Source organism: Manis javanica, chromosome 8 (genome assembly GCF_040802235.1).
Source record: "Manis javanica isolate MJ-LG chromosome 8, MJ_LKY, whole genome shotgun sequence".
Classification (NCBI taxonomy): domain Eukaryota; kingdom Metazoa; phylum Chordata; class Mammalia; order Pholidota; family Manidae; genus Manis; species Manis javanica.
The window spans coordinates 63,548,549-63,574,654 of record NC_133163.1 but is presented as its reverse complement, the minus strand read 5'-3'; the positions used below and the strand labels follow the sequence as shown (position 1 = coordinate 63,574,654).

The following is a 26,106-nucleotide window of genomic DNA, read 5'->3' as shown; positions in this document are numbered from 1 at the left end:
CAGGAAGGCCTTTCCTGGCCACCCTACCTAAAACTGCAGCTTTCATGGACACTGAGAAGTGACCAGTGGTTACCATGAGGGAGAGGCTGGAGTGGGTAGGTAGGGAGGATAAGGGAGATAAAGGGGAACAAAAATTCTGTCATAATGTAAGTTGGTCACAGGGATAGTAGTAGTACAGCACGGAGAATAGTCAATCCAAAAAAAAACACAAAACTGCAGTTCAAACTCCTCCACCCCCAAACAATCCCTATCCCTCCCTCATTTTTTCATAGCACTTGTTTATCATCTACTATGTTTTATTTATTTTCTTAATGGTCCTCCCTGTCAGTTCTATGAGGACATAGATTTTTTTTATTAAGGTATCGTTGATATACCTGATGATAAATTTAGGAAGGTTTCATACGAAGAACATTGTGGTTACTACATTCACCCATATTATCAAGTCCACCCCATATCCCATTGAAGTCACTGTCCATCAGCATAGTAAGATGTCAGAGTCACTACTTTACTACTTATCTTCTCTGTGCTACCCACTGTTTTCCCCATGACTCCACCCCTCCCTCTGGATCATTTGTACCAATCATAATACCTCTCAATTCCCTTCTCCCTCCCTCCCCATCCATCCTCCCCCTTTGGTAACCGCTAGTCCCCTCTTGGGAGTCTGTAAGTCTGCTGCTGTTTTGTTCCTTCAGTTTTGCTTTGTCGTTATACTTCACGAATAAGGGAAATCATTTGGTACTTGTCTTTCTCTGCCTGGCTTATTTCACTGAGCATAATACCCTCTAGCTCCATCCATGTTGTTGCAAATGGTAGGATTTGTTTTCTTCTTATGGCTGAATAATATTCCATTGTGTATATGTACCACATCTTCTTTATCCATTCATCTACTGATGGACACTTAGGTTGCTTCCACATCTTGGCTATTGCAAATACTGCTGACATAAACAGAAGGGTGTGTATGTCTTTCTGAATCTGAGACCTTGTTTTCTTTGGGTAAGTTCCTAGGAGTGGAATTCTTGGGTCAAATGGTATTTCTATTTTAGTTTTTTAAGGAACCTCCATATTGCTTTCCACAATGGTTAAACTAATTTACATTCAGACCACCAGTATAAGAGGGTTCTTCTTTCTCCTCATTCTTGCCAGCATTTGTTGTTCCTTGTCTTTTCAATGTTGGATATCCTAACTGGTGTGAGGTGATATCTCACTGTGGTTTTAATTTGCATTTCCCTGATAGCGATGCAGAGCATCTTTTCATGTGTCTGTTGGCCATCTGGAAGACACAGATTTTTGCACTGCGATATTCCCAGTGGTGGCCCTCAACAAAAATTCATTGAATGGAAAGGGGGGAGGAGTAAAAAGTAAAGGTGGTAACCATAACTGGGCTAAAAAATTGTCTCCAGGTAATTATAATATAATCAATAAAAAGCCCAAAGAGACAGAAGTAAATTTTGCTAAGCTCTTTAATTCAGGCCAAATTTTAAATCTATTTAACTCTTAGACCAATTGTGATTTTATCACTCCTGTAATACATCTACATTTGTACTACATGCCTGTATACCCAGCAGTCAAAACAATCGTTGATGGTACATTTTCTGGAAATGCCTTTGCAACCAGATTTCTTCTCATATACCAGAAATAACAAAACATTACTAAGGTCACATATGTCATTGCAATGCCTTTCCTGCTGATCTTGTAACTCCCATAACTCTTTTGACATATGTGGCTTGCAAACTCCCACATTTAGGATTTAGTCATCAACTTTACTTCTACATTTTGAACTGCTGAGTGTGGTTAGAGAGGTCACAACTGGCATTTGCAACCAGATTTCCTCTCACATATGACACCAGAAACAGTAAAACACAACTAGGGTACCACTAATGGTGTCCACCTATATATTCCCTCCAAGTCAAAGTTATTATCACCAGTAGTACAAATATAACACTCTACTCTTTAGACAATATGCTAACATACATTTATTTAATAAACTTTTTCCTAGCACTTATATGCAAACAATTGTCTTAGGTATTGCGGAGAATACAAAAGGAACAAAAAGCCTTGCCTTCAAGAAGTCTGCAGTGAGTAGTCAATCAACTTTATGTAATAAAACACAAAATTAAATGTTTACTGTTCTTTTCTCACTACCACTTCCATTATGTGTACAATTTGACCATATCAATACCTTCAGTCCCATGACCTTTCTGTGTATCTCTAGTCTGTTGGCACCTTCTCTGCTTTCCTCCTTTTTGAATCCATTCCATGGTACGTTACTCCAATACTTTTGCTGGTCATGTCAACTCCCACCACTCTTTTGCCATACCCAGCTTGTAAATTCCCACATTCAGGATCAATATAACCATCATCTCTCTCTGCTTTCTGGGCTGCAAAGTATGGCTAGAGAAAAGTCTTAACCATCTATACCCATCTGCTATAAATTAACTGTATGCAAATTGCAGTAGGCTCTTCAAACCACTCAGGAGTCCTGAGCAGATTTGCTCTGCTCCTGTTCTGATTCCCTTTAGCAGCTACTTCAAACTTTAATGCCTTAAGCCTCTACGACATTTCCACCCTGATGCTGAACAAGTAACCCTGCTTCCAACATCTCAAAAGAAACACAAGCAGCTGCTTTTCCTTGAGACCCACCAGTAAATCTTTGTACAAACAAATCTAACCTCACCATCTTCTCTAGTTTCAGAAGTAGTATCCTGGGGAAGGCTGAGCTGTCTGTTCACTTGAGCATTCCACTTTCACGTCTGCTCCAAGAACTGCTTATGCACTGCTCTTCTTGCCAAGGTAGCTTTGGTCTCACAAAACCTTCACATAGTGAGTACCTAATTTCCAAATCCAGTATGTTTCAGTCTTCTTGACCTTTCTACATATTTGATTTGGTGGTCATTTTGACCACTTCCTTGAAACTCTCTCAACTTCTGGAGACTCCTCTCTTTCTGCTCCTACCCTTTTCAACCCTGTGAATTAGTCCATTTCTTCCCCTTGGCCCACTGGTTTCCCCTCGGTTCTATCTAGCCTTGGCAATCTCAGTCATTCTTGCCTAACTCCAATTCTAAGTTTCCAATCACAATTTCAAATTACCAAGGAGACATATCCACCTGGATGTACTTATTAAACAATCGAGTGCCTTCAAAGTACCAACCTCTGTCCTAGGTGCTAGAGATAGACCAGTGAAAAGACGTAATTCTCATCCTTACAGATCTTATATTTGTTTGTCAAAGATAGGGATTAGATGCCTCATAAGGCACTTCAAATCCAACATCTCTGAAACCAAACTTATTATCTACCTTCTAACTCCACTCTTCTCTCCTGTATTTCTCATTTGCTCCTTCTCTTCTGCCCAGACCATATTCAGACCCAACTGAGACAGGGACACCATGGGCTTAGACAGAGTAGGGTGAGGGCCTCTGGAAAAAGCAAGGCAAGATATTTACAGTCAAAAGCAATGTAACAATGTAAAGTCCCTATCGAAACTCTGTGTTCTGCATTACACAAAGTCAAGGTCACACTAATTCTCTAGGGTAAAGATACCAGACTAGGAATATAGTCATCTTCAGTGAGATCAGTTAAAAATCAAAAGGCCAGGAGCAACTTGGCCTAAAATGTTTGAGTGTTCTACAAGGGTATCTCAGCATAACCCGTGACTTCACTGTAAACAGCCCTAGCAAACAGACAACAACCCAGCCCACCTTGAGGGCAGGGCAGGTGGTACAAGTCCACATCCTAAGCCCTGTTCCCAAAAGTCCTCAACTGCCTATAAATCCCCTAGACAACGCACCACCCTGGGCTCTTGTTCCCTTCTGGTGTGAGCCAGGAGATCTGTCCTCTCACTGTATCTCTCAATAAAAGCCTCTACCTGGCTCTCCTACCTTGGGTGTTTGCTAAGTTCATTCTTCGACTCTGCAAACAAGAACCCCGGCATCACTATCAACTCTACCTCCTAAACCTCTCTTTGCTATGTCCCCTCCTTCATCCCCTCTTCTAGTGCCTTATTTCTATCTACCTTTATTACTTCTCATCTGGACTACTACAATAGCCTGTTAACTGATTTCTCTGCTTTCTCAAAAGAAGAATCAACCCACCCTCTACATCAGAGTAATCTACAATGCTATTTTCATCTGGGCATGTCTTTCCCAGCTTAAAATCCCTCAGGACTTCCCACTGCCTGGAGTCTTTATCATTATGCACTTTACACTCTACCTGTACTATCTGCATCTACCCCTGCTGCCTGAAGAACAGTACTTCAGGTGGAACCAAATTACCTACCCATGTCATCCTCTCTACTGGCAAGCCGTCTCCTTCCCCAAGAGCTTACAAAATTTCTGATCAACATTTAAGGCTGAGTTCATTTAGGTGATAGCATAGTGGCTAACAGCCCTGAGCTCATACTAGCTGTATGACCTTGGGCAAGTTTATTTACTTTCTCTGAAGCTCGGTCTTACTGAGCTTCCTTTTCAAAGTAGGAGTAATAGCAGCTATTTCACAGGGACTTAAGAATTGAGTTAATATATGGAAAATTTCCAGCATGTAGTAAGTGCTGTTATCAGTTGAGAAGTTATCATTACGTTTTCACTATTCTTCCTTCGGAAGTTAACCACTCTCTCCTTTGTACTCCCATGGCACTTTATCCTAAGTCCCTCACTAAACTGTGATGGTCTCAGAGTAGGAACTTTTCTCTTTTTTCTCTGCCAACATTCATCTTCTTATTCTCTGCCACTGCAACCTATGACACTTTTTTATCTGAAGTAACTATCAATAAATGTGGAATGTGTTTAAGCTAAATGCTGTGTAGGTACAAAAGAAATGCAAAAATCTGGGCCAACTCTTAAAAGATAAGTCAAATTTCAAGTGAAAGAAAAAAAAGTTGAGGGAAAAAACCCCACTCCATAATACTGAAAAGTATACATAAGGGGCACAATAAAGCTCACAATTGCTTGGGCAATGACAAGCAGGCAAGAATACACTTAGTGGCAGGGGTCGGGGAATGAAGGTGGGGGGGCACACTGAGAAATGAAACCAGCCTGAAAGGGTTTGTTTAATGCTAGCCTAGGGAGTTCGGACCTTACTGCAACAAGAATGAGGTCCAACTAAATCCTTTTGACTAGTGATGCTATATGAGTTAATCATTTTAGTTAGCTAACTAGAAGTAATATAAAGGCTAAACTGGCAAGTAGAAAGACTGGAGACAGAGACCAATGACAGGTACTAATACAACCTAGGCAAGAAACTGCACGGATCTTAACTGGGGCCATGCAAATGGCAGATGAGATAAACAACATCTCCAAGATGAAATAAAAAGGCTTCAGTGACTGTTCTGATACGGGGATGAAGGATGTAACTTGCAGGTTTCTTCCCTGCAAGACTGGAAAGTGATGACATTAATGAGGATGGAATACAAAGGGAGGAGCAAGGCTAGGAGCCCAGAAGAGGTGTAGTTATAACACCTGAAATAATTTTGAAAACACCAACTGTATTATTTAGAATTCAAATCAAATGCTAAGACAACTATGCCATCAGGCGGGCACTCACAGCTGCTATCTAACAAGCACATCAGAGCAAAATGTGTCTTCAAAGGGCTTCAAAGTTTGTTTACTAAGTAATACGTTACTGTCCATGTGGGGGAAAAATACCTTCTTATGTAGAGGTGTAGCTGAAAAAATAAAAAAGTAGGAGTAATTTTTAATATTCCATTATTTCTTAGAGACTGCCTTTTAAGTTTCTTACAACACAGTATTTTCTTAACCTGCAAATTTGTCTTCTGTTCTAAACATCATGATGAAAATTTAAGGCTGCTTAAATTTATTTTAAAATATTGACTTTAATTTTACTTGTATGAGTAACTCTGCAACTCCTATCAAAATATGCACTTCATGTTTTTTTTTTAATCAAGACTATCTTTCTTAAAAGGCTGAATAAGATAAAAATGCAATGCCTCTAATTATAGCAATCTATTTCTATTAGGACAAACACAATATAAGGAAATTTAAATAGGCCTGTTCTGAAATGAGGAAACAGGGTAACTCTGTGCAGCTGTAATCAAACTCTAGCGCACAACAGAATCTTCATTGGTGCTTGCCAGAAGTAGCTGTCTTTCCCACCTCAAGAAATTCTGATTTACTAGAGCGTGGATCCAGAAACTTTTGATTTTCTAACACCCCAAATCTGATGCAAGTGCTCCAAGACTACTTTTGAGAGACACTGCACTGGCTCTGATGTCAGAAACAGAGTATAAAATCTATGTCTCCCACTCAGTGTCTGTGTGACCTCAGACTACCTAGTTTTTCTGAGCTTCAGACTTCATTTATGGAAAAAGGGGATACTAAAAGCTTCACAAAGCTCTTATATACAGACAGATAGATGATAGATAAGATGATATATAACAGATATAATGAATGAGAGGATATAATTAAACAATGCTTAGACAGTGCTTAACACAATGCCCAACTATAATTATTACTATGACTCACTCAGTTCCACAGGACACAAATAAGAACTAGACATGATATACATACTCACCATGACATTCTAAGTGCTTTCTACTTCATGGAAATTTTTTTTTCCAGTTTCATATTAAAATTCTCATCTACAAGATTCTATAAGAACTTCCTGGTCAGGCATGCTTTGTCTCCCTCTCCCTTTAGTTTTGTAATACATGAAGCAAGTTTTGGACACATTCTTAAGTGCTTCTAGTTCCATAAGTAGCATAAGGCTATGAACACAAATATTTACAAGAAAATACTCTACTTTTCATATCAACAACTCAAAAAATTAATACTTTTACTGACCTTAGTCAGATTTTACGAGAGCAAATCCTGTTCGCTTTTTCTGATAGACCACAAAAATTAGACACAGTTATTATCTAAATAAAGCCCAATGCTTTATATTTTAAAAAATCAGCTTAACTGTGCTATAATCAATTCTTCCTTCTCGTTTCATTAAACAATTCTGGTTTCCCCTATTTTAAAATCCAAAATATAATTTATAAGGTGTCATTGAATTTCATTCTCATCCCAGAAACTGTGTATATACACATTACTTACACATACACACGCTGTTTTAAAATTCATTAGTTTTTTAGAAATAACCAGAAATCCTGTATACTTTCACACTAACTAGCAGCTCTGAACGATGTTTTTACAAAAACTAGGAAATTTATTAATTCATTATTTATGAAATTAAAGTATGCAGCACTGTCTGCATCTTAACCTAATGAAGGTTTTGTAAATGAAGGTTTTATAAAGGTCATCAGTTAGTACTACCTCATTTTTCACTTGAAAAACAGTATCCTAGAATATTTTATCACCTACCAAAAATCAACGAACAGATATGTCTCACATTATCCAAGATGATGAAGTAAAAGCAAAATGGAAAACTAAAGTGCAAGCTGTTATATGTGAAGGAACCAAGGAACTTTGCTGAGCTGCAATCATAATACATCAATATTTTGCAAGTGCTCACTAATACAAAGCACTATACAGATAGACAACCTTCAGCCAAGGCAAATGGGGGAAGAAGTGGGAGTGATGAATCGGGAGCCCTGGAAACTCATTCTGAAGTGTAATGCAATTGGCATCAAAATAATACCAAGGGAACTCTGCAAAAGATGTATTTTTTGGACATTAAGAAACACAAAGGTACCTTGGGTTACAGCACTTTGCAAAATCTGGCAGGATACTGGAAAAGGGTTAAGATTCGGAGACTGTAAAATTCCTTCCAAAAGGGTAATTTAGAACTAGCCTGTACTGTATCTGTTTCCGAGGGAGGGAAGGGTGGTCAGCAACCGATCGAAAAGTCCCCAAGGGGATGAAAACTGAAGGTGTAGCTTAGAAAATCTGAGAATGGGTTTTCATAGCTCCCAAAGTGGCGAGGGCTGGGGACTCCAGCTCCGGCCTCCACTTCCCATCTGACCCTGCCCGGGTTGGGAGGAGGCCCGCCGGAGGGTCCGAGCCGAGCGAGGGGGAAGGCGGCGGCCGAGGGTCCCCAAGAAATCGAGAGAACCCGGGAACCGAGAGGCCGAGGGAGGAAGGGCTCCAGGAGGGCGGGGCGCGGTGCAGCACGGAAACAGAACAGAGGACGGCGGAGAACCAGCGCCGAGCTGCCGGGGACCCCTCCTCGTACCACACCCGGGCACCAAGGCGGCGGATGGAGGGTCCCGTCAGCGAGAACGGGCCAGAACTTACTCCGCGGTCCTCTTCCGAGAGGAAGTCGGGGCCGTCGTCCAGGCCTTCCTGCGGGGTTGGCGGGGCCCAGCGCGCCGGGGGAGGAGATGAAGTGGGGGAGACACAAAGGGACACACATTAATGCCAGGCCTGCGCGGCCCCCGCGCCCACCCCGTGCCCGCCGCCCCCACCGCGCGCCCGCGGTTCGGCGCAGCTGAGAACACCCACCATCATGGCTGCTTTGGGGTGAGGGCCGGCGCAGGCGCACTCCACACCGCGGGCCGGAGGGAGCCGGCGGCCGCGGGAGGGGCGGGGCGGGGGCGGTAGGAGGGGGCGGGGCCTCTGGCAGCCCCGCCTCGGCGCAGGGGGCTGCGGGCCTCAGGAGAGGAAGAACGCCGGCAGGGTCCGACGCCCAAGGTCACAGCACCCAGGTCAGAGAGGGCACTGAAGGCCAAGACCCACAGGGTGTTGGACAGGTCGCGGCTGGTCAGCTCTGACTTGAAAGGTACGAAGGCTATACCGGTTGCTGTCCAGTTCCCTTTGCCTGAGGCTTCAGTGAGAAATCAAGCAAGCACCCTCCAGAGGCTACAGTAAATCATCTAGTCTTTGTATTGTGCCACACGATAATTAATCTCAATTAATATTTTGCCGGTAGAAGTTGTGGGAACCAAGTGCCTTCACACAGTCAGCAGACAGGGCTGTAATCAAGCTTTTACTGCTGGCGAGATAATAACTGCCTCTGGGTTTTGGGGTGCTAATGGTTGAGCACTATAGAAATGAGCTGTTCACATTACAGAATACGAAAAAAAGTATCCAGACCTACTCTAACTGTCCAGCTGGATAGCACCACACTGGTGTCCACAGGCATTTTACACTTAATTCAAGCCTTAACCTCTGGCCCATGTCACCTATTATATACGCGCACGAACATACACACCCGCACAAACAAGCAATCCTTGTGCTTCCACTCAATGGCATCTGCATCTCTAGATGTTCAGGCCAGAAACCTCAACGTCCTATTCAAATCCTTCTTCCTCACTTGTCACACCATTTAGTAACAAATCCTACTGCTTCTGAAATTGTTTCTCTGCATCACCTCTTAAATTGGTCCCATTTCCCTCTCCCCCTTCCACAGCACTTACCCTCAGCATCTGTCCTTTGGACCTTTGCAATATTCTCCTAACTTTTTTTATTTTCATTTCTCTCTCATCCATTATATTCCCAGCTGTCAGCTTTCCTCCTAAGACACAGATATTGATGATTATGCTACTACCCTGTTCAGTAATCTTTATAAGTTTCCATTACATAAAGGTCCAACTCCACAGCCTATGATTTCAGGTCCTCCACATTTGAGTCCCTCCTTATTCAGGCCCTCCATCCTATCTTATTGAATAGGAGCTCTCAAAACAATAGCATTAAGTTACTAATATTTTCTTGAGAACTTCTTGTATTTATCATTTTATTTGTAAGCAGAACTGAGGCATAGAGAGGTTAAGTTACTGCCCAAACAAGAGTTATTCTCCATTATGGGGGTGTGGGATGGCTTTATTTTTTGTCTTTTGTTTCTTGTTCCCCACTGCATTGTAATACTACTGGAGTAGTGTTTTTTTGATGGGAGTCATGAGGCATCATGTGGTATCAATATAGTGTGATGAAGTGTCAGGAGGAATGTTCCAGTAATTTGTTGCTGATGAAAAATGCAGTATTTCCTACTAAGTTTTTGATTGAAGGTTATGCCTGTAAAACTCCACTTTCTAGGTGGAGAGGAAAGAATGGAGCTACAATTAATGAGCAGGATTTGTGTAGGAGGGTCAGGTGTGTCCTTGAGGACAAAGGACACTTCAAATGCCTCTGATCAGTAACCAAGGGTTTTAAATTTCAACATTTAAGCCAAGTCCAGAAACATTGTACAGAAACAATGAAATTCTCAAATGCCAAAACCTTAACATCACTAGTTATGAAAAAAAGACAGGATTTAAAATATGAGTAGCCAACTAAAATGATCAACAAATACATGTAGAAATTACTGCAGTTAAAATCAATAGCTGGACTCACATGAGTAGAGAACCCAATCTTGAAAGATAAAGTTATTCATTAATACCTGAGCTTCCTTTCTGAGCAAAGGTCTCAAGCTATATTTTGTGAATGATAAAGAGGAATTATCAGTAACTGATCCAAACAACTATCAAAAAGCCTGTTACAGAAGTTAAGGAATATCAAAAGAAAATAATATGCTCATATAACAGATATTTTTACTACCTTTAAAATAAATCAGGATATTAAAGCTGAACCACTCCTTCTAATACTTTTACCCAAATAATTTTTAAATCCTATTTTGATAGATTTCTATGAAATTACTTACTATGTAGATTTCACAAGCAAATTATTTTGAATCACAATCTGATTACTTCATAGATTAAGCTACATTAAGGTAAAATATTATAATTTTTAATATATTTGTGCTTCAAAACCAGATGTCTTGGCTGATTTTAGAAAGGAGTAAAATTTTAGAGAATAATGAGTGAGTTACTTTTAAAATTTGGAAGAAATTGTACTTTGAAATTTTTGTCAAAGTCTGTTTTTTTAATAGAAGAAAAACTTTAAAATATGAAATAGCAATTATTTAATTAGATGTAGAAGAAAACTGCTTAATTCCTTTTATCATGTTCTGATCAAAGTTTAAATCAAAGCACATTTGTACCAATTCCTTACTTCCTCAAATTCTAGGAGATCATTTTTTGTTTTAGATAAACTCCTCCTTGGAAGTTATGCTACAACAAAATTCTTTATAGAAAGATTGCTAGACTCCATTTTTTCTAAGATGTACTATATCAATTAAGATGCCTTTAGCTGCAAGTAACAGAAAATATGAATTCAAATAAATTTTAGCAATATGGAAATTTATTATTTCACAACAAAAAATTAAGAAATAAAGAGTCTCTGGGTATAGTATACATCTTCCTCAACTTACAATGGGGTTAAGTCCCAATCATCTCATTGTAAGTTGGAAATATTCTAAGTCAAGATGCATTTTGAAAGGAAAGGAGCGACATACAGCAGCAATTTCACCGGAGAATTCCGCTTTATTAGGGAAAGGTGCTGGGTTATATAGGAAGGGGCATGGGGTAATTGTGGTGTTACTTCTACGGGGCTGGTGGCTGTTGGCTAGGTGCTGGGATTGGGAGGGGGGCGAGAGGTGATTGGGCTTCAGGTGGCGCCGGCGGGAACCGAGGACCCCCCCCCCCGCCCCCGAAGAGAAGCCGGAAGTTTGCCATCTTACTGGTGGGGGCCCTTCACATTTAATATACCTAACATACCGAACATCATAGCTTAGCCTAGCCTGTGCTAAATGTGCTCAGAACACTTACATTAGCCTATAGGTGGGCAAAAATGTCTAATATAAAGCCTATTTTATAATAAAGTGTTGACTATCTCATTTAATTTGTTGAATACTGTACCAAAAGTGAAAAACAGAGTGGTTGAATGGGTATAGAATGGTTTTAAGTATATCGGTTGTTTTCTCTTATGATTACATGGCTGACTGAGGGCTGCAGCTGGCTGCTGCACAGCATCACCAGGAAGTATCAGACCGCATGTTCCCAGACTGTGAAAAGATCGAAATTTAACTTCAAGTATGGTTTCTCCTGAATGTATATTGCACTTGCACCACTGTAAAGTTGAAAAATAATTAACTTGAACCCACTGTAAGTCAGGGATCATCTGTACAATCAGGAGTTTAATGATGTCATCAAGGCCCTAGATGCCTTCCAACTCTCCACTCTGCCAGTCAAAGTGGAAAAGCTTACCTATTATACAACCTAAGATGGAGTTGTGTTTTTAGAGTATAGAAAAAAAAGATGTGAGAAGATTTTACAAAGTTCTTGGACTTGTGCAGCACATAACTCGTTGTTTCTCTACTTAAGAACCTCCACCTTCAGAATAAAAAGGACACTTCCCTCAAGTAAGAAATTCTACTACTTCTCTAGGGTTTTTTCCCCTTTTTCTCTAATTTGTGTGTGTGAAACTTTTTCACTTTTGCTTTTTCCTATATTTTGGAATCTGGAATATTTTTTAAAGACCTTGTCTGCAAAGAATGTTGATGACTCACGGTATCTCAAAAAAAAGTGATTAATCAAAAAACAAAACTTAGCAACTTCATGGGAGACTATATTATTAAACGACTCATCTGATAAGGGGTTAACATCCAAAATATATAAAGAACTCATATGCCTCAAGACCAAAAAAACAAATTACCCAATTAAAAATAGAAAGGAGGATTTGAACAGACACTTCTCAAAAGAAGAAATACAAATGGCCAACAGGCACATGAAAAGATGTTCCACATCAGCTAATCATCAGGGAAATGCAAACTAAAGCCACAATGAGATATCACCTCACACCAGTTAGGATGGCCACTATCCAAAAAACAAGAAGCAACAAATGCTGACAAGGATGCCAAGAAATAGGAACCCTCCTACACTGTTGGTGGGACTGCAAATTGGTGCAATCACTATGCAAAGGAGTATGGAGATTCCTCAAAAAACTAAAAATAGAAATACCATTTGACCGAGTAATTCCACTCCTAGGAATTTACCTGAAGAAAACAAAATCCCTGACTCAAAAAGATATAGCTGCACCCCATGTTTATCACTGCACTATTTGCAATAGCCAAGATATGGAAGCAACCTAAGTGTCCATCAATAGATGAATACATAAAGAAGATGTGCTACATATATACACAATGGAATATTATTCAGCCATAAAAACAAAAGAAATCCAAACATAGATGGATCTAGAGAGCATTATGCTCAGTGAAATAAGCTAGGCAGAGAAAGACAAATATCAAATGATTTCACTTATTTGTGGAATATAAAAACAAAGCAAAATAAAAGGAACAAAACAACAGTAGACTCATAGACACTGAGAAGGGACTAGCAGTTACCAAGGGGGAGGGGAGGGAAGGGGAGAATAAAAGGGTGCAATCATTCACAATCACAATATAATTGATCACAGGGACTGTTGAACATCTGTGATGTACATTTGAAACCAATGTAAGATTGTATATTTTAATAAAAAAACAATTTAGCAACTTCAAATCATTTTTGGATACTCCCTCTACTCACAGTGCACTGTCTTCAATACTGTATGTTTTTATGTTCTGAAGCTTTCTGGGCCAATCAGATTTCTCTGTTTAAGAATTTTAGCAAAAACACGCAGAGGCAGATTTGGAAGCTGTCACTTTAATGGCAAGGCCTCTCATAAGAGGCCCAGAATACTGCTGTTGAGGTTCCTGGAGAAGCTCTGATCCCAGCGTTTAAGAAGCTTGGTGATTTAACTTCTTTGTGTCTATTGAGGTGCCCCAATATTCTTCCAGTAACATCTCTTTTGGCTAGCATTTTGGTTACTTGTAAGAAAAAGAAGTTTCGATTAATTACAACTATATGAACTTTTGTACTGCTATTTATTACATGTACATATATATAAAATTTAGTGGTTAAGATCCATTTAAGTCAAGATAATGCTAGGTACTTTAATAGATAAACCCAAACTCTTAATGGCATAACCTCATATGATTTATTTCTTACCTATGCAAAATGTATTTGAAAATGGAGGATAGTAGTTTGGGAGTAGAGCCACCCTGTTATATGCAGGTATTCAGGGCCTCAGACTCCTCGCATCTTGTGGTTTTGCCGTCCCATTTAGGACAATCAATTAAGAGAATTTGTAAACTTGGAAGGGAAAAAAATTTACATCTTTATTTTCTCTAGCTTTACCACAGGTAACAAACCTCAGTAGTATTGGTAGCACCCATGACTTTGCCACCAAGAGAAATCATATTTTTATGTTATATGACAGATGTTACAGGACCTTGAAATAATGTTTATGCTCGCCACTATTTTAAAATGAAGATAGTTACTAGACCCATCACTAGATTTATTTAATATGTTAATAAAAAAGCACATATATTATTATATCACAATTTTTAAAAAAATGCAGCACTTGTATTACACTATGATATGTGTTATTTATAATCCTACTTTTTGCATTATTATTATTCTGGAATGCTGCAAAATACCTGACCAGGACTCAAAAGTATCTGTCAGTCATGAAAAACTGGGGAGAAATAACAGACTATCCTGGATTAGATCCTGGAACAGAAAAAGGACAACAGTGGAAAAATAAAGTGGAATCTGAATAAAGTCTGGAGTCTAGTTAATACTGAATTGGTGTTGGTTTCTTAGTTTTGGCTTGGCAAATGTGCCGTGGTAATGCCAGATGATAACATTAGAGAAAGTGAAACTAAGGGGGAAGTATATAGAAATTCTACTTTTGCAAAAGACTGGATGTTCAAGGCCTCCTAAATTTATAAGTTGACATCCTAACCTCCAGGTGATGGCGTTAGGAGGTGGGTTCTTTGGGAGGTGATTAGTGCCACCATGATCGGGCCACCTAATGAAAGAGGCCCTGGAGCGCTCTCTCTGCCCTTCTGCCATATGATGTTACAGTAAGAAGATGGCTGTCTGTGAGGAAGTGGGTCCTCACCAGACACCAGATCTGCCAGAGACTTGATCCTGGACTTCCCAGCCTACAGAACAGAGAGAAATAAATTTCTGATGTTTATAAGCCACCCAGTCTATGGTATTTTGTTATAGCAGCCCAAATGGACTAAGACACTATCTTTGCAACTTGTCCATAAATCTAAAATTATTCCTAAATTAAAAGTTTATTTAAAAAAAAACATGATTCTGAGAAGGATTCAGTACTCCATAGCACCAAATGATTAAGAGTGCCTACCCTAAAGCCTCAGATGCTATTGAACAAGGGCGGAGAGGACACCAGGATCAGGTGGGAAGCTTTTGTGGTCCAGACCTGGCAGGGGAACATCTTCTCTGCCCACGTTCAGTCATGGGGCAAGTCCTGACACAAGGGGTTCTGGGAAATGACAGTCACCCCTGGGCTGGGCAGCAACAATTTTCCTTGGCCCAGGACTTAGCTAGCCATTCACCAAGTGAGTTCTAGCAGTGGAGTTACATACATCCTGTCTATCAGTCAGGATTCTAAAAGGAAACATATGACACACTCAAATCAAGAGATTCAAGGTTTATTTGCAAAGGGAAGAAGTTCAAAGATGAGGGTAGGGATAAGGCAGAACCAGGGTCAGCAGAACCCCAATGGATTTAAATAAATCTTCTTGAAAGCATAGCAGAGGCATAGTAATGGTCCTTCATGAATCCTCAACACATCATTTTAGTTAAATTGCAATAAAATGGAATAAAAAAGCTATTCTAAAGCATAGCTAACCTTGAGCAGAAAGTTAAAGAATGACTTCTTCAAGTGCAAAGACATGAATCACACAGAACTGCATTTGAGTCCTGGCTTTGCCACTTCTTAGTGAAAAGAGCTTATTTTTTTAAATATAAAAACAATGAATATAAATACATCCCTAAATTTTGTTCCCTAGCTTTCTATTTTTCTCTGAGCCTAGAGATTTCCTGCTCCAGTCACTTGCCCTTTGTTGCTGGACTCTTGGCTGGTGGAGTGATTAGAAGATAGAGCTCTGCTGGCAATGTAAACCAAGTTTCCTGCTTGACCTAAGACCTTGTCACCAGGCTGGAGTGGCGAGGGAGACTATAGCACCAGCCCTCTTCAGCCCTGATGGGCAAAGAGGAAGTGAGAAGAGAGGAGGACACGGACACACAGGTCTTGATTTCCTCTCTTCAGACTTAAGGTCTGAAAGGAATTGGGCGTCACACACTGAGGCACATGCTGATGGTATGGAAATGCTCTTGCTCTTGGTCAGTTTTACAAGTCTGAGGTGAGCTGTCCAGAGAACTGCCCTGCACTACCCTGGTAGTTCAGCCCTATCAGGCAGAGAAAAGTCTTGAGGTTTAGCTTTCTTAAGGTATGACTGAAGCCTAGAAGTTTCCCCAACCCTCAGCCCTTCCTCAGAAGACAGCTGAGTTGGGTGCTGGCAGGTCTTCCGTGTGTAAGGCACCCGGCAGATATTACCACTGAGAGTATCAGCTGTATAGAGATGCTCTGAGGACTCAGAAAAAACTGAAAAGGTCTATACGAACTTCTCCATGCCTCGAGATCTTAGAATAGAACAGATGACAAACCCTGTCCCCCTCCTGTCTCTCTCCCTCCCCACCTCCCCTAACCCTACCCTTGTCCCATCTGGGATGATTTCCCTCTGGGCCTCCTCAGAAGCAGAGAGTTGGGCCAAATGACCCCCCTGAGGCTTCTTTCTGCTTTTTGATTCAGAAAATGTACTGAATTATTTACTCTTTTATATTCTGCAACCACATTGTTTTAGTCACTTCTCTGACCTTGCTGTTTACACGATTTCCTTTGCCTTGCAGTTTCCAAAAAGGAAGCTCAAACATATGTATTCTCATTTTAAAGGTATTTTGGCAATATACATTAATTTGTAAGTTATTAAAGATATTTCTTTCTCCCTCTTACATTTAACTGAACTGATACCTTTGTAAACTTCATAAGGGAAGGCCTCAGAAATTCGGGTGAACACCACCATTACCTGCAGCAGGGTTCATGGCAAGACAGGGACTATAGAGACTAAAGTTCTGCTGTGGGGCAGGAGTGTGGTGCTCCTGAGGAGCTGAAATATGGTCAGTCTGTCTGGTGGGATCCATGGTCTGGAAGTTTGTACAGGGGGTTGGAGGAGATATTTACCAAAACTTCTTTCTTTTTTTCCTGGTCATTCAGAGAGGACTATATTCCCTAGACCCATTGAGATAGGGGCAGCCATGTGATTGAATTCAATAGGATGTGAATGAAATGTTGTGCACATGTCTGCCCCTGAGAAGCCTGATACCTAACTGTATTAGTTTCCTATTGCTTCTGTAACAAATTACCGTAAACTTAGTTACCTAAAACAACACAAATGTATTCTCTTACATCTAGAGGCCATTAGTCTGAAATGAGTTTCACTGGGCTGAAATTAGGGTGTTAACAGGGTTGGTTCACTTGGAAGTTCTAGTGGGGAATCTGTTTGCTTGCCTTGTTAGCTTTGGGAGACCCCCTACGTCCCTTGGCTCATGGCCCGTTCCTCACTCCAGTTCCAAGGACTTTGATCTTTATGTCTCCTACTCCTTTGACCTTCTTGTCTTCTTCTTATGAGGACTCTAGTGATTACATTTAGGGCCCACCCAGATAATCCAGGACCCTCATCTCAAGATCCTGACTTTAATCACATCTGCAAAGTCCCTTTTGCAATAGAAGATAACATACACAGATTCTGGAGATTAGGAGTTGGACATCTTTGGGGACCGTTATTTGGCCTCCTGCAGTGATCCTACACACTTTGTCTCTCTTTCCAAATCTGCCAGATGAATGCAGAGAATAATAAAGCCAAAAAAGATGGGAAAGCCACACAGTAGAAGGAGGCTGGGCTTCGGAATGGCTGGGTATGGCAGAGTTGCCCTGCTGACCACAATGGATTGCGAAATGAGGCAGAAAACCTTTTTTATTGTGTTAAGCCACTGTGGTTGGTTGAATTATAGACTTGGATGGTTCAACCCTCCCTGTGTCCACACCCTTGCAATGGCCTTGTGGACTCAGTGTGCTACAAGCGAAGTGCCTGAGCCACCAATGAATAAGGGAGACTGGTCTTGAGACTGGGAAAGTAAACATCAGGTAACTGGAAATAAGAAAATTCAGAAAAATTCTCTGTGCACCACCTATTCTTGTAAGCACCACCATCATCTCTTGTAAGCTATGGCAATCTCTGGCAACCACTGATCATTTTACTGTCTCCACAGTTTTGTCTTTTCCAGAATGTTACATAGTTGGAATCATATAGTATGTAGCCTTTTCAGACTGGCTTCTTTCACTTAGTAATAAGCATTTAAGTTTCTCCATGTCTTTTCAGGGCTTGCTATTCCATTATGGTCTAGATGTACCACAGTTTATTTATCCATTCGCCCACTGAAGGACATCTCTGTTCCTTCCAGGTTTTGGCAATTATGAATAAAGCTGCTATACATATCTGTGTAGGTCTTCATGTGCACATAAGTTTTCAGCCCCTTTGGATAAATACCAAGGAGCATGATTGTGGGATTGTACGATTAGAGTATGTTTTGTTTTGTAAGAAACTGCCAAACTGTCTTCTAAAAAGGTGGTACCATTTTGCATTCCCATCAGCAATGAATGAAAGTTCCTATTGCTCCTTATCCTCACCAACATTTGGTGGTGTAAGTGTTGTGAATTTCGGCCATTCTAATATGTCTATTGTGGTATTTCACTGTTTTAATTTACATTTCTTTGATGACATACGATGTGGAACACCTTTTCATATATCTTTTTGCCATCTGTATATCTTTTTTGGTAAGGTATTTGTTAAGGCCTTTAGCCCATTTTTTGATGGGGTTGTTTGTTTTCCTTTTGTTGAATTTAAGTGTCCTTTGTAAATTTTAGATAAGAGTCTTTTAACAGATATGTCTTCTCCAAGTATTTTCTCCAGTCTGTGGCTTGTTTTCACTTTCTTCACAGTGACTTTCACAGAGCAAAAAATTTTTATTTTAAGGAAATACAGTTTATCATTTTTTTCTTTCATGGATGGTATCTTTGGTGCTGTATTTAAAGTCATCAACAAATCCAAGGTTGTTTGGGTTTTTGCCTGTGTTACCCTCTAGGAATTTTATAGTTTTGCATTTTACAGTTAGAGTTATTTTTTGTGAAAGGTGTAAGGTCTGTGTCTAGATTAATTTTTTTGAATGTGGATGTCTAGTTGTTCCAGCACTATATGTTGAAAACCCAAATGATTTTTAGATGCTATTTATAGGTGTATAGTACGAATGTCAGCCTCATGGATGTCCCCAAGTCCAAGCACTTTGAAATTCAAATAACATTTGGTTCAAATACGCATCCCCAGTGTCTGAGGATACTCTGGGAATTAGTCCCCTCTTGATGTCCTCTGGTGGAGGTGTCTCCAGCAGCACTCTAGCCTCTTTACTAAGTTTTTCTTCTCTCTTTTCCCCACCTCATCCCCTCCCTGGCGACTGCCCCAGTCTCTTCTCCCTGAAGCGCCACTCACCTACCCTATACGTAAGCAGGTATATCAAAGGAAGAGAGCCATAGTGGAGACGATGTTCTAGGGCAGAAGGACCTAAGTTGGACTGGAATATTTCTGAATTTAATAATCCCTGGTCTGTTTCTTCCTATGGAGAAATCACCCCACATCTCTTCCATCCAGACTGTAGTCTTTTGACATTGCGCTGGGTCCCTCTCAGGATGACCACTGGCCCAACTGACACCTTTGTGCACATTTAGATAAAGGCAGCCCTTCTTCAGGAGGTTTTGCAATTTGCAGCTTGACAGCTGAATGTGGACGAAATTTCAGGCCTAGTGCCTCCTCTTCTTGCTTTAGTGCCCATCCTTCCCTAACTTACCTGTCTTTTATCCCCTAAATTCTCACTCATTTCTTGTAGAGCAGCTTAGATCTTTCTTTACTGGCTTCAGGCCATCCAAGTTATTCCCAAGGGTCTCATCTTTCATAATTAATTTTAAAACATGATCTTAAACTTTAACAGTTATAACTCTGGGAGGAACACTGGGGTGCTGACTTTTTCCCCCACCATATGTACATCATGGTGTACATGATGGCAATAATGAAGATGACAATAGCCCTTAACTTAATAAACTTCTATTATTAAATGAAGAGAAAATTTATCTTTTCCAGGAAAATCAATGGTCCTTTCTTTGACATTTCGAAGATTGCATATTATACCCTGGTTACTACAGAAGAGAAACTAGAGTCTCTAATGTTCCTGAAGCTCTTTAAATTAAAAACGCTTAACTCTGCAGATGCATCTTGTAAATGTATATGTATGGCAGAAAGCCAGCAAGTTCCTGAAAGGCAGCAGGATGCCAGCCCAGCCTTCTGAAGCATATGTATTGTCAGAGTCATCATTATTTCTTAATAGACCATGGGGCAGCAAGAGATATGATATGGGACACATCTTTGAAATAATGTATTTCTGTCATCTAAGATGCATTGACAGCATTTGGGGAAAGCAAAAAAGGCATTGTATTAAATGTTCACACCAACAATAAGCTACATCCTGATTTCAATACGAAAATGAGAACAATAAAACTGTATCTTAGAAGCAAGAAATGATGCATTTTCTGTTAAGTCCTTTATAGCACATTCCTTTATATGTTAAAGAAAAAGCTATTTTGATAATATTGTTGCTGAATACATGCACAATAATTTTTCAAATAGAAACCATAAAGTCAGTATATTCATAACTAGGCATAAGATTAACTGAATAGTCTTTTTATGGACTTAACTATGACATGTGAAGATTTTGGAGAAGATGTGAATAGTAAAGACCATGTTCTAGAAGCCTCAGTTTTCTCATCCACAAAATGGGTAAAATAAAGTATCACCCTCATAAAATTGTCATGAAGATTAATGAGATAATACATGTAAAGTGCTTAGCATAGTACCTAGAACATAATACTGTCTACTGCTCCGCAGAAATTCAGAATAAACTGCAGGGAAGGGTAGTGGAATATTTGTTCCAGGTATTATTCACTTAAATTCAACAAATATTTGGTGCTAAGAATTGGGCTGGAAGCTGCTATAGGAAGAAACAAAGATTGCTACATTGTCTTGCTCTGCTCCGAGAGAGCTGATGAGAAATATTTGGCATATTTAATATTATTACTTGAATTTTGGTTTTAAATGCTAAATTTAAGCTAGATTTAAATTATCAAATATATTAAACTTTAAGCTTTAAGCATTAAGTATATTCTGTTGCTCTAAATATACATATTTAGTTTGTTGTGTACTGTTTTAATGACTTAGAGATAGTTTTGTATTTGTCAGTAATGCTAACCAAAGTATGTTTTATTTTTCAGTGGCACTAACTCTGCTTTCCCAAGAAAACCAAAATAAATGAGCCTGTTGGAGAAGAGCCCTCACCTCTAGTTATGGACTTTAGGAATGAATGAGTCAATTAAGAGCTACGCCTTACTTCTGATATAGTAAACTTAGAGATGTACTAGAACATGGTAGGTCCTTGTTCCTTATCCCAAGGGTGAATGACCTTGTTGGTCTCAGATCAGATGTTATCCCAGGTATGTGTAAAAGCCAGTCCCTCAGGATGGTCCCTGGTGTTCCCTGCCTCTGATAACTGCAGCCCCAGCCAAAATCTGATGGCATTCTCATGAAAGACCACAAACAAGAACATTCAGGTCAAGCCCTTTCCAAATGCCTGACCCATAGAAACCATGAGAGAGAATGTGTGACTATTGTCTTAAGCCATTACGTTTAGGATAATTTATTACTGGTACAGCATGTACTGAGGTGATGTTAAGTCAATGAAGGGGATTCAGCAGAGAACTAAATGGCAAGACTTGTATCTTCGAAATAATTCTGCCTGTGGTGTGGAAGTTGGATACCAAGGGAAGAAGCTGGGAAACTAAAGGCAGGACATTAGTTAGGAAGCGATAGCACCACCCAGGCCTGATGTCGTGGGAGCAAAACTCTTTAAAGGTGAGTGGTGTTCAAGCTAGAGGTTAGAGAAATGGGTCAAGACGTGTTTCTAAAAGATAGAACTGCCTCCATTAAGTGACTGTCTGAGGCAGGAAAGGTGGAGACTAAAATAATCTATGCATTTTTTCTTCTGGAATCTTGCTGTGTGTATTGATTCCCCAGCTCTGACTACTTGCTGGAAAAAGCTGCAGTCCAGTTCTCATCCTACTACTCCGTCACCACTCAGATAGCTCCATTTGAAGCTCTCACTTGTGTCCAAGATAAACTTACTTAACTAGTTAGAATTTGTGGATTATATAATAAATACTAGCTATAACAATCTTCCCATAATTTGGTGTGGGTGGGTGTTTTCCTTAGAGTAAGCATTCTTTAAAATATTTTGTTCCTCAAGATTTTTCTCACATCAACTTTTTTGTTTATTTAAAGCAACACTAAAAACGTGGTTTGCATTTTAAACATCTTTTTAAACTATTTAAACAATATTTTTAAGACATGATCTGATTTTTAAGTGCCAATTGACTTTAAATCGAAACATGAACATATACCTATTAAGAAATTAGCCAAGAAAAATCAGTAATATGAATCTCTGTGGGTAAAATTGCAGTATTTCCAGAATCTCACACCTGGCCTTAGTGCATCTCCATATCAGTGTTTCCAAGGGATGGAGAGAGGTAGGTTATCTCCATATCAACACGTAATTACCAGGGGGAGAGATCTGGACTGGAGAGGTTGGGTGGGGCTCCTTTTTGCAGCTGGGTCATGAGACACGGGTCGAGCAGAAGTAGACGACTGCTTATAAGCAATAAACGGATTTCTCCCACTTTTTTTCTTCCTTTGACTGATTTCGGTTTCAAAGGTATTTTGCCCCGGATTCTGCCCCCACACCCCCACCCTGGAGTTACAATCTCCTAAGAGTTTGTTTAAAAAAACTTTACTTCTAACTTTGGGGAAATCTTTAGGGAATTACTAGTTCTTACACAGAAGAAACATTTATCTTAAGTTCCGCAATTCCTTTCATTTTACCTCAGCTCTCTGGCTGGAATGCATGCATGCCTCTGGACCCCCGTTATGGTTTCAGTTCTAAGCAAGGCTCTTCCTCTTTGCTTGGGCAGTAGTACTTTGAAGGATTTCCCATCTGCCTCTGAGGACCTAAGAAACTCTAACACTTCTGTTTAAAAATCCCTAATATGTGAATCATGTGTGTAAGTCCGGGGAAAGGAAATTCCAGGGCAAAATACCTCTAAAAACCAAAATCAGTCAAAGGGAGAAATAAAGTTTAAAACCTGTTTATTGCTCACAAACTGCAGTCCCAGTCCGTCTTTCTTCTCTGCTCCAGCAGCAACCACACCGGCCCTCCCCCTCACCTCTCAGGTACAGATAAGCCCTCTGTTGCCCAGGTAATCACCCATAGATATGGAGATAAACTTCTCCACCCCTGAGAAAGATGCAAATGCACTAAAGCCATACTTCTTTCCACCTCTGAATGCCTGTTGATATGCAGATGTAGCAAAGCCAGCCGAGATATTCTGGAAATACTACAATTTTACCCACAATGTGTCAAAAGTATATAGAGCACAGGGCCCAGTAAGATTCACTCCAGTATGAGCTGAGGGCACTTGGAAAGTTTCCCACAAAACACCTCTTTTCCTTTGTTTTTCTACAGAATCTTAGATCCCATTATTACATGAGTATTATTCTGACACCAATTCTGATGTGTGGGTTTTTCCCTACATCAAACAATTCTCTGACACCAGTGTGGGTAAAATTGTAACATTTCCAGAGTACCTTCCCTGGCTTTAGTGCATTTGCATATCCTCAGGTGTGGAGAGAAGAGAGAAGTTCATCTACATGTCAATGGGTAATTACCTGGGCAACCCAGGGCGTGTCTGAACCTGAGAGTTTAAAGCTTACTCGCTTCTTCAGGAGCAGAGGAGAGAGAAGGTCCTGGACTGCAATTTGTAAGCAATAAACGGGGTTTAAACTTTATTTCTCCCTTTGATTGATTTCGGTCTTTAGAGGTATTTTGCCCCGGAATTTCCTCTCCCTGGATTTACACCAGCTGGCTATCCTACAATTCAACTTAATTCTGACACTCTCTATCCAGAGATAGCATCTGATCCCACAGGTTAAGGGCTCAGTTCCACAAGACTGTCCCCACTTCAGATGCCAATCCCAAGTTCTGGTTGTCTCCTGTGCTTCTGACCAACACTCACTACTTGGGAAATTCCAGAGGTTTTAGGATCTCTGGGCTAGAAATGGGGACTAAGAGCAAATATTTATTTCTCATTATAAATCACAGTATCACAATGAGTCATTATTAGATGATTCCAGAAGTATATAACTTTTGTATAAGTATATAATTGTATATAAACTTGTAGAGAGGAAATGTTCTATCTGTCCTCCAGATCCACTCTCCACCCCTCTTCACCTGCTCTGGTGACTGACCCTTATTGACTAGTGTAATGCCTTTGACTTCCAGTTGGGTTTAACCAGTGAAGCTTCCCAGCAGAAATCAGAGGAAGAGAGGACAATGAGGGTGGTGCTGTAATTGCCCAACTTCTCCCAGAAAAATCACCTGGGGCTACCTAGGTCCCTTGACTGAAGGTCTCACAGCTCATCTTCAGGTAGTCTCCACCTCTCTGCAGTCTGCTCCCTCCCTTTATCTTTTCAGGCCTAGGTGAGACTAGCCTCCATACTGCTATCCCTTGTGGTCCCCTACACACTGCACACACTTGTGCAAATAGAACCTCTAGTAAATCCTACTTGAATTGTCCTAATTTGAGTGTACCATCTGTTTCCTCATGGTACTTTGACAGATACACCTTGACAGAAGCAATTTACCAAGCTGTTATTGGCCATAAACAACCAATTATAAATTAGTTCATGAGATTACTTTTCAAGGTATAACTACCTAAGTTTGGGCTCAGAGGCAATGGAACATAGGACAAGTAAATCTTCATAGAGATAAAACAAACAACGCAACACAAGAGAAAGAGCAAGGGGTTTGAAACCAAGACATCTTAGCCGGAGTTCCAGATCAGCAGTTCACAGCACCTCTGGGCCTCATTTTTCTCATCTGTAAAATAAATATTTTAAAATAGATCAGTGGCATTTCAATACGTATTTCACAAAATTCCACAGCTCCACAGAGGTACCTCAAGGTCCATGAGTCAAAAGGAGAAATAAAATGGGAGAAACCAGTTTCTGTCTTACAAGCAGTCCTCCCACGTCTCTCTGACCCAGGGGGCTGCAGAATAGGAGAGAGCTCCACCCAACCTCTCTGGCCCACATAAGCCCTCCCTTGCTCATGTAACTGGCCATTGACAAGGAGACAGACTACTGCTCTCCACCCCTTGGAAACACCTACTGAAATGGAGATGCACTAAAGCCAGGTGAGAGATTCTGGAAATATTGCAATTTTACCCACACCAGGGCAGCTCTGTTGTCTGCTTTGTATGGAACAAGATAACCACGGATGTGACTGAGGGGTACAGATTAAGGACAGGATACTCCGTTTTGGACATTTCTGAGGTCGTAGACATGAGACTTGGTATTCCAGCTGCCAGTCCTCTTGAGGGGGAGGTGCTTTGGGCTGTGTGGTGCGTGTTAAAGGTCAGCATGGTGTCTTTGACTTTTTGGCATCAACCCTGGTGGGGAAGAACATTCTCCCTCCCTCTTCTAGGCCTCATTGCAGGTATTTGTGGTGGGGAACAATCCTGGGCAATGCTGGCAGCAATGGAAATGAATCCAAATCTGAGTCCCCACACTCCCAGCTGAGACTAGTAGGCAAACCAAGAGGACTGGGGCATGAGTCTACCCTCTGGAGTTCTTGGATTTATTACAGAGAGAAATTCTGGGAAGGAAAAAAAAAAAAGATATGTTCCTGGGATTGGGGTACATACACCAGTGTACACACACACACACACAGGTGTGTCAGAGTTGTTTAACTTCAATGTTAAAAGGAATGTGATTGTATTTTGGACCCCTAGCTGGTACTAAGTAATGCATATTCATGACATATAGACAGTGTGTGGCATGTAATAGGTGCCCAAAACTGGAATAAATTAATGCATGGATGAATGAAAAGTGGATGAATTCTGGTTGCCACTGCATTAGAAGATAAGGATTCTGCTCGTAAACATGTGTATGAAAAACAGTGAGTTTTCACATTAGAGTCTGGTTAGCTGTGATGGCCAATGAGTATGGTGATACCCATTCTTGCTGGATCCTTGCAGGTCCCCTGAGGACGATCAGGAAGGGCTACTGGCCAGCAGCAAGAGGAGATGCAGAGAAAAAGAATAGAAAATACAAATTTCAATGACGCACATTTTTCACTCTTTGGCATTTTCTTTCCCTTATGGTTCAACAAGATCAAATAAAATTTGTAATGATTTAAAGGTGTAAAACAAAGCCACTAGA

At 40.4% G+C, this 26,106-nt stretch overlaps 1 protein-coding gene and 1 long non-coding RNA gene across 4 annotated transcripts in view; one reads left to right on the top strand and one right to left on the bottom strand.

Moving 5' to 3' along the window:
* The window catches only part of SNX6 (sorting nexin 6), a 52,603-nt gene extending 44,112 nt beyond the window's left edge, over positions 1 to 8,491 (bottom strand). For 2 of the 3 annotated variants that reach the window (XM_073211364.1, XM_073211366.1), the window contains exons 1-2: positions 8,394 to 8,491; positions 8,187 to 8,234 (exon numbers count right to left, since the gene is read on the bottom strand). In XM_073211364.1, coding sequence (XP_073067465.1) covers positions 8,187 to 8,234; positions 8,394 to 8,399 — 54 coding nt within the window. In that variant the 5' untranslated portion in view covers positions 8,400 to 8,491. The remainder of the gene's footprint in view (positions 1 to 8,186; positions 8,235 to 8,393) is intronic. The other variant, XM_073211365.1, reaches the window with a different exon arrangement.
* A 24-nt stretch (positions 8,492 to 8,515) lies between these two features.
* LOC108402054 (uncharacterized) lies at positions 8,516 to 26,077 on the top strand. The gene is made up of 3 exons (XR_001854340.3): positions 8,516 to 8,670; positions 21,051 to 21,203; positions 25,923 to 26,077. It is a non-coding gene; the product is annotated as an uncharacterized lncRNA (long non-coding RNA).
* The last annotated feature ends 29 nt before the right edge of the window (positions 26,078 to 26,106 follow it).